Raw genomic sequence first — 15,188 nt, 5'->3', positions numbered from 1 at the left:
TCAATATAATTAACCTTCACAAGTAAAATTAATTAGTCACGTTTAATCATGTATATGTGATGAGTATAATTTGATTCACACTTTAAAGATTTAATCATAGATTATTGGTCTGTAATTGTGAAGAAATTCATTGTTTTAATTTAGATTTCTCTAATTGAGTTTATTTTGTCCTTAATTGTTATTTCTGTTGATCTTGTATTTTAGTCACAATAGACGGTCTAATATTTCTCAAAGCAGATGGTCTGATAGAAGCTTATGACCAAAAGATCTTATAGAATTGTGAGTGTGTCGGCTCATGTTAAAGTCTAAGTTTATTTTTTGAATCAAAATGGGAAACGAGATATGAGATAAAAAAAATTACATAATTAAATCTACAAATATCTCAAAAAAACATTGGAATCAAATCTTTTGCAAAAATATTCGCTCGAATTTTTTAAATTGAAAAATCTCGATTAAACACTTAAAAAAAACAAATATCATTAGAATATATCGTTAAAAAATCTTCTTCAAATATTTCTTGCAACAGCATTTATTTGAATTATAATGAATACGCAAATCTAAACGAAATTTGAAAAAAAAAAATTGGAAGAAAAATACTATATCATAATACTAAAAGTTTGGCTTGTGGCATGATGATAGGCTTCTCGAAGACCAATTTGGGATTGAAAGTCATGTTATCAATATTTTTTTTGATATATTTGTTATTGGTAATAATTATATTGATAATGATAATATTTTGGTGATTCCTTCTTCTGTGACTACTAAGAAATATAGTTCTTTTATTCAAGAAGTAGGGAATGATGTTTTCGATATAAATATGAATAGTCCTTTAAACTAATGAATTTTCTATTATTTTCTTTTAAAGTTATTAGGATTAATTAAAAAATATGCATATAATATTTACATGTGGGTTTTTACCTAAATGACTAGTTATAATTTCAATTTAGTCATTCTTATCTCCAATAAGCCTAGAGCAAATAAAAAATTGAGATTGTTATGACAAATTTTAAGTTTAAAATCATCTTTAAGAATCTTATTCGTAGATTGCTCGTTTTATCTGATAAAATGATTTTTGTACAATAACATGACTTTTACTTATGAAGATATAAATGTGGTTGATAAAAAGTGTTTTGGAGGTAAACTATAGCTTTTGATATTTTAAATTAGATTATTTTATTGAAGGTTATTAGGTAATTAAGTATAGGTGAGAAATTTTCTCATTGTATTGAGCCTAGTTTGCATTATGGCCGATTAATTTGTTGGCTGCTTTAGCTATTCATAGTTGTAAAGCAAGGAGATATCATTTCTCCTTTGTCTTTTGTGTTACTAAGAATTTCTTAGAAGTCTTATTAAGCTGCATAAGGATGTCATGTTGATTCCTTTCGCTAGTCCTAGTGGCTATAATTTCCCCACACAGCAAACAATTTCATGATATATATATAGAGGTACTATAGAAAAATTAAAGAATAATATAATGTTTCATACTGTTCACTATAACAAAATATATTTTTAACGAAATTATATTTATCGTTATCGTGATTTTAACCCCTATTAAGTGATTTGTTATTCTCTAAGATCATTAACGGATTATATGCGGTTTTGAGTAGTTCCTGTAAAATCAATTATTTTTCAAAATTTTATAAACTCTCATTACTTATAGGGAATTTCAAAATCCCGTTAATTTCCTTTTTTGTGTTTTTTTTAAATGGATTATAATTTTTTAATAGGTTATTTTTTTAACGCAGACAAATCTTAAAATAACAGAAAAATGATAAAAAATAAATATTTTAAAAATTTAGAAATTCAATTAGCTCTAACTTTTGTATTTTTTAAAACAATAGAGTATATGGAATATTTATGTATGACTCGCAAAAAAGGTTATGTGAGATGTAAATGTGTTAGAATGTGGACTCCTTCAATTGGTTCTTCCAAGGTCAACTTAAATGGATAATCAAAACGATTTCATTTTGTTCTTTTTTTTCTTCTTCGGTATTTTCACAAATAATAAAAAATAAAATATGTTTTCGATAAAAATAAAAATGCTTACATATTAATAATAATCTATACTAATATAAATTCTTTACATGCTTTTAAAAATTAAGATTAAGAGTACCTTCATTTATTTAAGCATCGTTTTAAAGATAAATTTATAATGAAGTAATCAGATATCAAAATAAAACTAAGGAGTTAGTATAAGATGTCAGTGAATAATATATTGAAGTTAAATTATTGGAATATTATTTGAGTTTGATTATTAAGGTGAAAATTCAAGTTAAAACATCTAAAGAACGTCACTCTAAATTTTATCCATTAGAATTTGAGAATTTTACGTTGTTGTTGAGGAAGTACAAGGAGTATTTTAACTTAGTCATAAAATATGGGTTTTCTACTATTTTGATTTTAACTTGTAATGCTGGAGAAATTGAAAAACTTGAAGAAACAGGATCATAGAAACTAATTGAAAGTAATAATTACTACAAAAAGTTTACAAGTCATTAGAATAACATAAGTATTTTAAACAACATGGAATATGAAAATATCACAGTATGCTGAACCATAACTAAGTTAATATCAACCTTTATTTGGTTTCGACTTTCGTTCCTCATGGGGAGGACAAGCCATTGCATGTTTCACTCTAATTTTACGACCTTCAACAAATACACCATTCTTCAGCTTAATAGCACGGTTGGTGTCTTCCTCAACAACACTGAAGATGGAAACAAATAATTATAAACTACAAAAAGCTAAGTCACATATTCTAATTCTAATAAAGTTGAGAGAGAAGAACCATACATCTCAAACTAAAAAAAACAATGAACATCATGATTATGTATTAATTTACCAATAACCACAACACTATTATACAACACAGTTACCATCAAAAGAAGACATGTTTCATATTATTGAAGCACTATGCAACTTGAATATCCACAAGAATTTGTTTATTGATATCTTCTTGAGTTATTTTCGTAAATCATGGTCTTTAAGTTTACTTAGCAACTTTGTGGCAGGATCATGGAGGTTTACTGAGATATAATAGTTGAAGAGCATATTCCAGTCCATATTTGAAGAACATCTCCTAACTCTCAAAGATCCATCAGCAGCAAAGTTTTGAAGAGAAGGAATGCTTCTTAGATTTGCGAAAAGCCTCCTTGCCACCACTTCCCCATCTTCTTTGCACAGTCTTAGCAAAAGGGATATTGAATTTTCCTTCCTTTTCACTGAACCAAACCTCATAAGATCAATAATAAGTGGCACTAATACTCTACTATCTTATTTGTTCTAACCCCTCAGAGAAACCAAGGAGCAAAGCAAGCATTGCAAGTGCATCATCTGTTATGCCATCCTTGTCATCCATCAACAACTCAACCAGCACGGGAACTACCCCAACCTTTACAATATTAACCTTGTTAGGATTGTAAACTGCAATATTGAACAGTGCATATGCAACATCTTTTTTCCCTATTAAAGTTCCTTTTTTCAAGAGTCTAACTAAGGTAGGTATTGCCATTGGTCTTCCTCCAATTTGCACTTTGAGCTCTTCCACCATAGACAAGCTATATATTGATGATGCTACATTCTCCCTTGCCTCAGTGGTCTTCCCTGATTCAAGTACTTCTATTATGCTATCAACTGCACCTATCACCATGATCAAAATCTTGTTGTCAAATATCGATAGTTTGAATGTCACTGCATGCTCTTGAATCCTTGAATCTTGAAATCCTATAAGTGTTACAAGAAAGGGAATAGCTCCTACCTCAGTTATGACACTTTGATTAACCGTGTCGGTTTTTGCAAGTAACTGAAGTTCATATGCAGCTTGCCTTTGGATATCAACGAAACCAGTTGCCAATTTTCCAACAAGAACTTTTGTTACCATAGTTCATCACGTAACGAGTAATCAAGTGAAGACTGCCATAGGGAATTGTCGTCTTATCCGGATCCTGACGAATCAAATTCTCCAACTCCATAAAATTGCCCCTAATCGATTCCCTGAGCCTCTTCCAAATCGTAATCACTTTGTTCCTAAGCGAGACACTGAACGAATTAGAAAACATAGCCTCATCTTTGCCAACAATCAGAAACTCTTTCATTCCCCTCCACAACCATATAAAATTAATGAACGAAAACTAAAGAGAAAAAGCTAAAAACTAAAGAGCAAAACAAGAAACAAGATGAACTGGAGATAGTTCCAAGAAATTTTTGAACCTGTGGAAGACCCTGCTAAAAAGAAAATGGAACTAAGAGATTAAGACAGGAAGAGTAATGTTAAGGATTAGTATGCCTATAAAATTGTTAAAGAGAGAAATAATAAAAATTTGTTTTGGTTCTTTAAAAACACCCAAAAACTTGTCAGGGGTTTAAAAAACCTCAATAAAAATGTATGTTAAGAGAGCTTATTGTAACCTCCGGTAACAAAACCCTGTTAAAACTAAATATTTTTTTAGTGAGTGTAGCATAAACAAGTGTCATATCCTAAGGATTTAAAATATATTTGGCAATATATATGATCTTAATTAAACTTGTTATCAAAATATTTAAATGCAATGCTAATCTGCCTTTTTCTTTCTATAATAACTTCCTAAAAGAATGCAACATTGTTTCTAAGTATTGAATGATTAATTGTTTCTAAGTATTGAATGATTAAAGTTAGTAGGAAAGATTTTTTTTAATGAGAATAAAGACGATGTTATTCAAACTTTTAGGAGACTTGGCGTCCTAAAAAGATACTAAGAAATTTCAAGTTAAGATAATTGATTATCCAAGATTTTTTGGATTTTCATTATTTTATTTGTTTCATAGGTTTTTACCTCCTTATCTAGTTTGTTGTTTTTCCTTATGTATGAGTTTTGATCTAGTCTTCCCTTACGTGTTTGTAATCTTTTTTTTTTAATAATACTTTTTTATGTAATGATAAATGATTGTTGGATCCTGGGGTGTCAACCTATTTGAGATGTCAAGTTTCATAATGATGCTTAACATGAAGTTTTATAAATAAATAAAAAGATGTAAATGCAAAGTTGTTGATACGTGTCATATTTTAGTAATATTTCATATTAAAAGACGGACACTTATGCATATTTATTGATAAAATAATTATAATTTAACCTCTAATTTATGAATTTAAACCTCTTTACATATTTTGTGATTATAATATGAATAAGAACGATTGATTCCTAAATTTGTGTTAATTTCAGGATTCTAAGGTAAATTGAAGATGAAAGGACTAAAAGAGAATAAAAAAGATGAAAAGGGAAATTTAGAACGCTCAAAACTCACCTAAACTCCCCCAAGCAAGCTCACTCCAAAGGAACTTGCCCAAGACTCGCCCAGGCGAGTTCAGTCCAGGGAAGTTGGGTTTTTTCTCATCAAACTCACTCAAGCAAGTTATAACTCCCCAAGGCGAGAAGTCACTTAGCCCAAGAACAATTAGGTTAAATATGAGGCGTGAGGCATAACCCTAGACATCATTGGGAGAATATAAGGAGATAGAAAACCCTAGAGGAGGCAACCGTCAAGGAGAAACATCTTGGATCTTCTTTTCTTGCTTTCCATATTTGTAGTGGTCAACATGAGTGACTATTTCTACCCTTTGAGATTATGAGTAATATGTTCAGGCTTTTATGTATTGAGGTGATATTTAAACATAATATTTTGTTTTTGACTAATGATTGGTATTGTCATTTTATTCTTAACGCTTGTTTTATCAGGATTTTAATCCTTAGATTTGACTAAAAAGTACTTCTAAGCATCTAACCTAAGTGATAATGCTTAACATATTTGAATACTAGGAATAAATTTGAAATGTTAATTGTTATCAATATTTATTCGTAATGGTAAGGAGTTTTCATAAATATGCAAGGAATCGATATTTAGGATACTATCTTAATAGTTTTATATGCAAGAAATTGATATAAATGAATTTTATATGGGCATCAATATCAATCAAAAAAATATTACATGATTTTAGAAACACAAAAGAGTGAGAAGGATGAACCCCAATCTTAATTTTCCGAATTGAATCAAACAACTTTTTACTTTGCATTACTTTTACATTATTGCAAACTCATACACACAAAAATCCCAACAAACTTTGTGTTTCTATTTAGTGAATATTATACTTGAGAATTCAATTGTTCCTTGTGGATGCGATATTCGTCTTTAGGGACAAATTATTACTTCAAACACAATACACTTACCGTAAAAAAAGTCACCAGTTGTTCACTTACTATTTAGTCATAAAGGTTAAATTGAAATCAAATATGATTATCTATATATGAATTCCATCAAGTTCCCTTGCAGTAATTGATTTCTCAAGTTATTAAAACAAAACTTTTCCCTTAAGCTAAAAAATTAGTTCAATAACAAATTCAAATATATTTCTAACTTTCAAAGCCATAAGATGATTTGATTACACTACAAGAAAAAGTTGATTTAACTGCAAAAAAAAAGGCGAAGGTCTTAGGTCGACACTAAATAGTGTCAAATAAGCCTTCGCTATTAACAAAATTCAAATAAAATGTGAGAAAGTGTGGGTTATACCCACGCAAACTTTAATAAAAAAATAGAAAAAGGCTTGCGTGGGTGAAACTGCCACTATTAAAAGCATAAAAATAATAAAAATTTAAAAGTTTGAAGGTTTAGCCCTCGCTAAACGTTTTAAATTAAATTTAAATAAATAATGAAACTCTGAAGGTGAAGCCCACACAAACAATTAATTTTTATTTATTTGAAAACTTCTTAATTGTTAAGGTTTCGAATATTTTAAGAAAATTTTAAACCCTTTTCAGAGCGAGCGCATTTCCACGAGTGAAATTAATGCGAGTCATCGTTCATACAGGGAGAAGTCATCGTTCATAGCGCTTGAGCTTGAGCAGCGTGCCACCGTCGTTCATACTGGGAGTAGTCACCGTTCATAGCGCTTGAGCTTGAGCAGCATGCCACCGTGATGGAGTAGTCGTGCCACCATGAGAACGCAAACGAAGTCTCCGCGGTTTTGCCCTAGGTTTTCATCTCGATTCCTTTCTTTCTGTGTTGTGTGTAATTTTATTTTTGATTCCAACTCTCGATTTTGCCCTAACATTGTATTATTGATTTTCATTGATTCTCGCCCTAACACCTTATTTTAGTGATTTAACATTAATTTAAATTTTGCGTGCATCTCCATGACAGTCCAACTCAACAAGGTCATTGTATAAGTTGTGGTGAAGGTAAACTTAATGTTGTTGCTAGAATCATAAAATCCACCAGTAAGATTAGTCTTAGCCGAATCCCCATCTTGTAATCCTGAATCTCCTCGAAATTTCACTGGACTGTTGGTGGGACATCTTCCAATACACATTTACAAAATCAGGTTCATTATTTATTACTTTTGATCATAATTTTTTATTTGAAAAACTTTTGATGCCATGCTCTGTTTGGATTATCTATTTGTATTGCCAAAGATGTCAACTAGCATTTATTTCTAGCAAATAAATCAATAAAGAAAGACTATCAGCAATAAACCACATCAGAAAATAGAACAATGATCACAATCAGTATACCATTATTTATAGAACAACCATCCACAGTTGTCTCCACATACTAATGCATCATTCTCTTTTAGCTGCCTTTTGTAGAATTCAATTAACTGAGTATTTCATGATTCATCCTTGTATGTATCAAAGGTTTTGTGTGATTACAGAATACCATGATTTTTTTTATAATTTCAAATAGCTTATGGGTTGTGTTTGGGCCTATAGATAAAATGAATGAGATGAGAAAGAAGAGAAGTGAAAGTAGCTAAGAAAAAGATTGTCACAAAAATTAGAGGTGTAAGGAAGTGTTCACATAAAAAGCATAATGAATAATAGAAAATACAAAAACATGAAATAGTATGGTATTCAAGCAAGCATTGGAGCCATTTATTACTGTCCTCTTTTGGCATATCTTGTTTTATGCAGCAAAGCATCTTCAACAACCTTAAATGGAGAATCAATAACCTTAATTAATATTCAATTAATAAATTAATCATCATGGATTTAAGATGTGAATGAAAAGGTGTTAGACACAAATTATACCCTTTACAAAACTCAAATGGAAGATATCATTTTGGTTAAAGGGTTATTTATTGGATTCTTGTTTGACCATTTATATCATAACATTGTAAGAGATAATAGTTATAATACAATGTATGAGTATAAAAAAGACTAACATTTAATCTTGAATATGTTAAATATTCTTCATATTATTTTAAAAGAAAACATACCATAAGGGTATGACAGTTAGTATGCAGAGTAAATTAGTCTAACGATATTAAATAAAGCAAATTGAATAGTAAGATGTTGCCATTGGTTTAACAATAAACATATTTGTTGGTGCCCAAAGAACTAAATGTTGTACATATTTTTTGCTCACCAACACGTCCATCTACAATTTAGGGGTCCCCCTGTTTTTATTACTTTAGGGATTCCTCAACTGACAAGCAATGCAACACTGGCCTTGTCTCTGCTTGATATAACTTCTTAGTTTTGTTTTTTTTGGACACTATTGGTGGCATTATTATGGAGAGAAGATTGCTATATTTGGATCTGTTGAAGAAAAAAATAAAATGAACAAAATAAATCATATATTCTCATAGAAGAATTTGGCTTCTAGTTTCTATCTAAACTAGCTAGTTTTGCCAATAAGTATATACACACATACAGCTGGTTCGGAAACAAGGTTGAGAAATTTGGAGAACATGATCTTATTTGTTGGTATATGGTTATGAATAATTCTTATTTGCAAAAATTTTAGGCTGACAACTAATCATATTAACTATACCGTTGCTTTTATTTGAGTTTATCTTTCACTCCCACAAATATAAGCCTTCAAATATGCTGCAGAAAGTTAGAAAATAATCTTTGTATAATAATGTATATGGTGTGTAAACTAAGAGATACAAAAGTGCCATTATTGTGAGACTGTCTAGTTAATTACTAATGTAACAAAGATTTTCAGAAAAGAAAATAATAATCTCCAAAGGTTGATATATTAGTAAATCAATTTGTTTCATATAACTAAACTATGTTATTAGCTACACTACAGATTATTTGACAAAACAATTATTTTAATAAGAAAATTTCTTGTTATTGGTTGTGTTGGTGAGTTGGGTCACCATAGCTCATTGGAATTGATTTGGGTTGATATTCCACTTGATTGCTGCGAAATCTTTTTATGTGAGATTCTGTAAAGGATACATATGTTGCTTACTACAATGTTATTGTCATTGTTATGTGTTACTTTTCCTCAATACAATACCATTGTCTATATCACGCGTTTAGACTAATAAGCAAGGATACATAGATCCTATCATCTTATATGATTCCAAACTTTTATAAGCAAGCTAATTAATTTCTCTTTTTATGATAATAATCCTTGTGTGATTTTAAAAAGTCACTATTAAATCTAACTATTTGACTTACCTCTTCAAATGCATGCAATCTGTTATGAGCTTAAGTTTTACAAGAGTATTTTTTTAAAAAAATTATGACCCACTCCACTTTTCTTTGACGGTGTCATTTCAAGACTGTGTATCAAATCACGATTCCAAGTACAAAAGTAATGCTAACATATAAAAAGAAGTTTCAAGATGATGAAAGAAAACTAGAGAGAATTTTAAGTGAAACCATGTCTAGGTAGAAATGTAGAAGATACGGCTATTGGCTACACTTATAGGCATTCACTATAGAGCATTTATTCTACAAATAAAATGTTCATATTCTTTTTCTGTTTTCATTTTCTCAACAATTAGACAAAGAAAACATAAAATTTATGTGAAAAGTTTATATAATTGGATGTAGAATTTGGACCAAACTCATTCAGAATGTACTTATGTGACCATTTGACCAGATTCACTTATGTCATTTATCTCTGTCATAGCACTGCTATAGTTTCTTTCTAATAACTTGAAAATATGGTATAGAAGTTCTGGAGAACCCTCTTAAACTTTTCTTGAATGGAGCATTTGCTTGTTTGGAGAATGATCAAATGATCTTGTTTTGTGCTTCTTTATTGTAGGATGGACGCCGAGTACATGTGATTGAAAGGGATTTGAGTGTACCTGACAGGATCGTGGGTGAATTGCTACAACCTGGGAGATATTTGAAGTTAATTGAGATGGGTCTTCAGGGTAAGCAACCTGAAAATATGACAGGGTTTTAATTTTCATAATGTAACTGTAAAGATTGTTAGACCATCCATTAAATAGAAACCTAAACATACAAACACGCAATTATCCTAGGAAGAGAATTACAATAATAGGAATAGAAATGGGAATTATGGAAAGGGTTAATTACCAATGGGAGATTGCAAAAAAGGAATTAAATTTGGATAGACAATGAGAGTGATAAAAAGATGAAACAGAGTGTGGTTTCACATGAAGATCAATGATTTGTAGCCTGACCATTCAAAGGAGGAATTATAGAGATATAAGTTGGGACCCACCCATAAGAAAAATAGTGTATGAGGCATGATATAGTATCCCTCTCACACCACCTGAGTCTGCATTTTCTGGTTATTAACCATCAATTACCATTATCATTATAATAATAAAAATGCTCAAATTAAGTTAATAATATATTATTACTATTAATTAGTATAAAGTTATGGCCATAAAAAATATCCAGGTTTTAATTATTATTTCTCATGTATGGTAAAAAGAACTACATGTATTATTATGTGATTTCTTTAGTAGATTTTAAAGGCGTGGTTAGTTTATGAATGAAAGTATGGTATGTGCACAGTGCATGGTTAGGATTCTCCATTGTCATCACGGTTGGTTCTTCAAACCACCAATTTTGTATTGGATATTGTGGAAATTTGGTTTATGCATTGTTTATAAAGTAATTTGCTTCAAGTTACTGTTTATAAAGTAGCTTTTTCTCTAAACAAAATTTATGGGGAAGAGGTTCTTGTAAATAGAATCTTAGGCTCGAAGGTTCTAGTAAAACGTCATAATAATAGTTAATAAAAAATAAAAATAGCCTACAAAACTAAACTCACCCAAACCTATTCATGGTTTAGGTATCTTAAAAGTGAAAGAATTCACGGTTTCTTTCATTTGTCTAGTGATCAATTCATTCTTGATCCAACATGTGTTTCATATTTTGGTAAAAATATCCTTACTATCAAGTTCATTACAAACTGAATTGTGATATGGCATGATAGTTTTGTTTGATAATTCTTATATATCACTACTCATAGAGCGGTGTAATATTGGTTAATAATTTATTCACTACTATATACATATATTCTATGCAGAAAAATGGATCGAAGTTGGATGTATGAATGACTTGATCCTTCAAGGAGACTTAGCAAACAATTCATTACTGGAGTGAGTGAATTTGTTTCAAAGGCAATAGATCAAACTTTTTATACTTTAGAAGGAGGGATAAGGTGTCCTTGCATAAAGTGTGTCTGTGAGAAAATTCTTCCATCATCACATGTGAGGGCTCATTTGCTACGATATGGTTTTAAACCTAACTACACAGTTTATGCAACGGCTATTTTTATCACATTGACCATTGGCAATTGACTATTGACCATTGGCAATTGACTATTGACCATTGACCAAATTGTTGTATACCAAGTAGAGAGAAACAAGTGGAGAAGACAGGTGGTTGTTCATACATTCTTTGTCATCAAAAAAATATTTTTTCTTACTCATAGAAAAAACAAAATTTTCAAGACAAGTAATAAGTATAAAGAAAAAGTTATAAATAAAACCTATTTTAGTAAGAAAAACATTTCTTCATCATCAAATTGCTCCCTAAAATAAATGTATCTTTAATAATTATATTAAAAAAAATAAATTGGTAAAAAATAGGATAAATGCAATAAGAAAGAGAGAAATAAAGTAATTTTAAAATTGATTTTACATTAGTTAATGTCATTTTAAAATTTCAATAAAAAAATATTTTTGTTTTTAATTATAATCAGATAATTTTAAAATATGTTTCAATAAAATAATTTCGCGCGCCTTCTTTGTGTGTCAAACTTGTAGGCTAAGCCTACACTTTCTCAAATAAATAATATAAAATAAATTTTGAAGGCTTAGCCCATGCTAATTTGTGGCCAAGACTAAGCCTACGCTTATTTGTGGCCAAGACTAAGCCTACGCTTATTTGTGGCCAACAACTCCCGCTCATTTAAAGATGGTGTGGCACTTTCGTGGATTAAACTCACGTTGCTTTAGAAATGTGTGGACTCCTAGAAGGCTAAGTCCATACTATTTTAATTGTAATATAATTTTGTGTGGATGAAACGTCCGTCAAACCCACGATTTTTTATAAATTTGTTAACTCCTTGTAGCCTAAGCCCACGCTTGACCTCCGCAAAAAACACCCGCCATGTGTCGTCCGCGCCTGCCAATATATTTACGTCGACTAGATTAGCTTCCAAATTTGCATTGACGTTATGCCCATGATAAATACGCTTTTGCGAAAGGTTTTTCATAGTTAGTGTCGATTTTTGGCCCATTCTAATCAATATTTTTTTGTAGTGTTAAAAATATATTTTGAATGTATTTTCCAACTTGAATCTAAATCAAAATCAAAAGAAGAATTATCAAGCCACCTTAGCATTAAAAATAAAATCAAACCATTAACATTGAATAATAGCATTTCATATATATAAATCAAGAGGAATGAAATGAAGTTTGATATATTACTTTCAATCTCAACAAATGCAAGAGCTCAATCATTCATGGTGATAAGGGTCAAGTCAAAATACAAGAAAGGATGGGGAACAAAAGAAATGAATCCTTAAATCTTTCATTCCCAATTGATCATTGATCTTATATTTTCTTTGCTCCATTATTTCGTTCCTTTCCTCTTCCTTATCAAAATTGTTCTTTGAAATCCTTATAGGTTGGTAAATTAAGGAATTCTCATTTAAGCAAGGAAGTTTCATTCAAGTGGACAAGTGCTTCATGTTGAAGAAAGTTCTTCTCAATCAAGACAGGAATTTTTGTTTGAATGAAAATAATGTCAAGACCGACTTCTCTTTATGTGCTACTTTTAGCGAGATTTTCTCACTTGAGAGAAAGTTGATTTGATTACTTAAGGGAAATTAAGTCATTAGCTTTGGTTGGACCTTCTTCTTTGATCTCTGATGACTCTTTTTACGGAAAGTGTACCAAGTCAGGAGTAATAATTTGCTCTTAAGGGTGAATATCGAACTCACAAGGAACAGTTGTTTAAAATTCTAATAGTAACATTCACTAAGTATAAGAATATGCATAATAATTTGATTTAATTTGATATTGACAATAGTTTGCATGAAATTTAAATAAAAACAAAGTAAAAAGTTAGTTGACTCAATTGAGAAAATTGGGATTGAGGTTCATCCTTTTTACTCTTTTGTATTTTGAATAGCATGGTAATATTCTATCATTTGATTGATATTGATGCTCGTATAAAAATCATGTATATCGATTCCTCGCATGTAAAATTATTAAGAGAGTCTCCTAAATATCGATTTCTCACATATTTATAAAAAATTCTTATCATTATGATTAGACGTTGATAGCAATTAACATTTCAAATCCATTCCTAGCATTCAAATATGTTAAGCATTATCATTTGGGTCAGAAACTTAGAAGTACTTTACAGTTAAATCTAAGGATCTATATCATAAAAACAAGCATTACAAATAAAATGACAATACCAATCATCAATCAAGAATAAAATATTATATTTAAATTCACCTCAATATATAAGAGTTTGAATAGATTACTCCAAATCCCAAAGGGTAAAATTAGTCACTCATGTTGGCTATTACAAGCATGAAGAGCAAGAAAAGAAGATCCATGATGTTTCTCCTTGGCGACTGCCTCCTCTAGGGTTTCTAACACCTTCTATTCTCCCAACCGGAAGTCTAGGGTTGTGCCTCATGCCTCATATTTAACCTAGTTGGGCTTGAGTTAAGTGACTTCTTGCCTGGGCGAGTTGGAGGAAAACCTGCCCAACGTCACTGGAGTAATCTCACCTAGGCGAGTTTCGGTGAGTGCTAGTGTGTTTCAGCTTTCCATTTTTAGCTTTGTCTATTCTCCTTTTGCCCTTTCATCTCAATTTTTCCCTAGAATCCTGAAATTAACACATATTTAGGAATAAATTGTTCTAATTCAAATTATTATCACAAAATATGTAAAAATGTTTAAATTCATAAATTAGGAGTTATATTATAATTATTTTATCAATTAATATTCATAAGTGCTTGTATTTTAATATGAAATATTAGTGAAATCTGACACTTATCAATCTCCTTGTTTATGCTTAAAAAATTTCCTGTTTGATTTTGATTCACTCTTTATTCCTTATATTTAATCATGTAATAAGATTTACAAAAATATTATTCTAAATCATGGGGAATTTAAATGATTATAAATTAACTAGATACTAAGTGCCCCCATTAATTATTATTTTCCATGGAATTTTGACACTCGTCAATGTCTTTGAAGATGCATTTTGCTTAAAGATTAATAAAGCTAAATACAAATTTTATACAAGTTCCATTTTTGCTAATGGACGTAGAAGAATCATGGATATACTTGATTTTTTTATGGTATTCTCCCTTTTATATTTCTTATTGTCCTAGTTTTTAAGGACAATCATAATTTTATACCTAAATTCTTAAAGAAATTAACTAGATTGGGTTTATTTCCCTTTTTCATAAGTAAAATTATGCTTGTTAAATATGTTAAGCAAAGTAATTTTTTTATATAATTTTCAATATTACTTGTTGTTCCTACTGGAAATGAACTCGGGGAGTGCAACTCAATGAGGACTGCGTATTCCTCGGGAAACGAGCTTTTTTTTATTGTTCTTTGATAAGAGAGGGAGGTCCACCTGCAAAAGATTATTCGATGCTTAAGTCAGTAGGAGCACACAGATGATGATAGATTCTTAATAAAGAGCTAAGAGTAAGAGTATAGAATAGAGTTTTGTGTGTCCTCTTACTGAGAGAGTCATCACCTATTTATAGGTCTTATTGGACTCAGACCATTAAGAAAAACATTGAATGGTTATCATGAGATATAAATGGATTTTATAATAGTAACCTATAACCGCTTTATGATCTTTTTTATGTGTCTTAAATATAATATTAAATAGACAGTTATTGTGTGATTTATTTGCCTTAAATATTATATTAAATGAGCGGTTATT

General features: G+C 30.1%; 1 protein-coding gene across 1 annotated transcript; it reads right to left on the bottom strand.

The window, feature by feature from the left end:
• Nucleotides 1-2,571: 2,571 nt before the first annotated feature.
• Nucleotides 2,572-3,880, bottom strand: LOC137829227 (U-box domain-containing protein 1-like). Its single transcript, XM_068636025.1, has 2 exons — nucleotides 3,288-3,880; nucleotides 2,572-2,707 (listed from the first exon to the last, which is right to left on the bottom strand). Exons 1-2 carry the CDS (start codon nucleotides 3,878-3,880, stop codon nucleotides 2,572-2,574), a joined length of 729 nt encoding a protein of 242 aa, XP_068492126.1.
• Nucleotides 3,881-15,188: the final 11,308 nt, after the last annotated feature.

This window comes from Phaseolus vulgaris, chromosome 7 (assembly GCF_000499845.2).
Source record: "Phaseolus vulgaris cultivar G19833 chromosome 7, P. vulgaris v2.0, whole genome shotgun sequence".
Taxonomy (NCBI): Eukaryota; Viridiplantae; Streptophyta; class Magnoliopsida; order Fabales; family Fabaceae; genus Phaseolus; species Phaseolus vulgaris.
This window is presented reverse-complemented; position numbering and strand designations above follow the sequence as displayed.

What these genes read in the sequence shown, in the direction of transcription:
- LOC137829227 (XM_068636025.1), bottom strand. Translation starts at nt 3,880, where the DNA reads ATGGTAACAAAAGTTCTTGTTGGAAAATTGGCAACTGGTTTCGTTGAT. An exon ending in CTCCTTGGTTTCTCTGAGGG is followed by an intron (nt 2,708 to 3,287) that starts GTTAGAACAAAT and finishes TTCCATCTTCAG; the next exon opens with TGTTGTTGAGGAAGACACCA.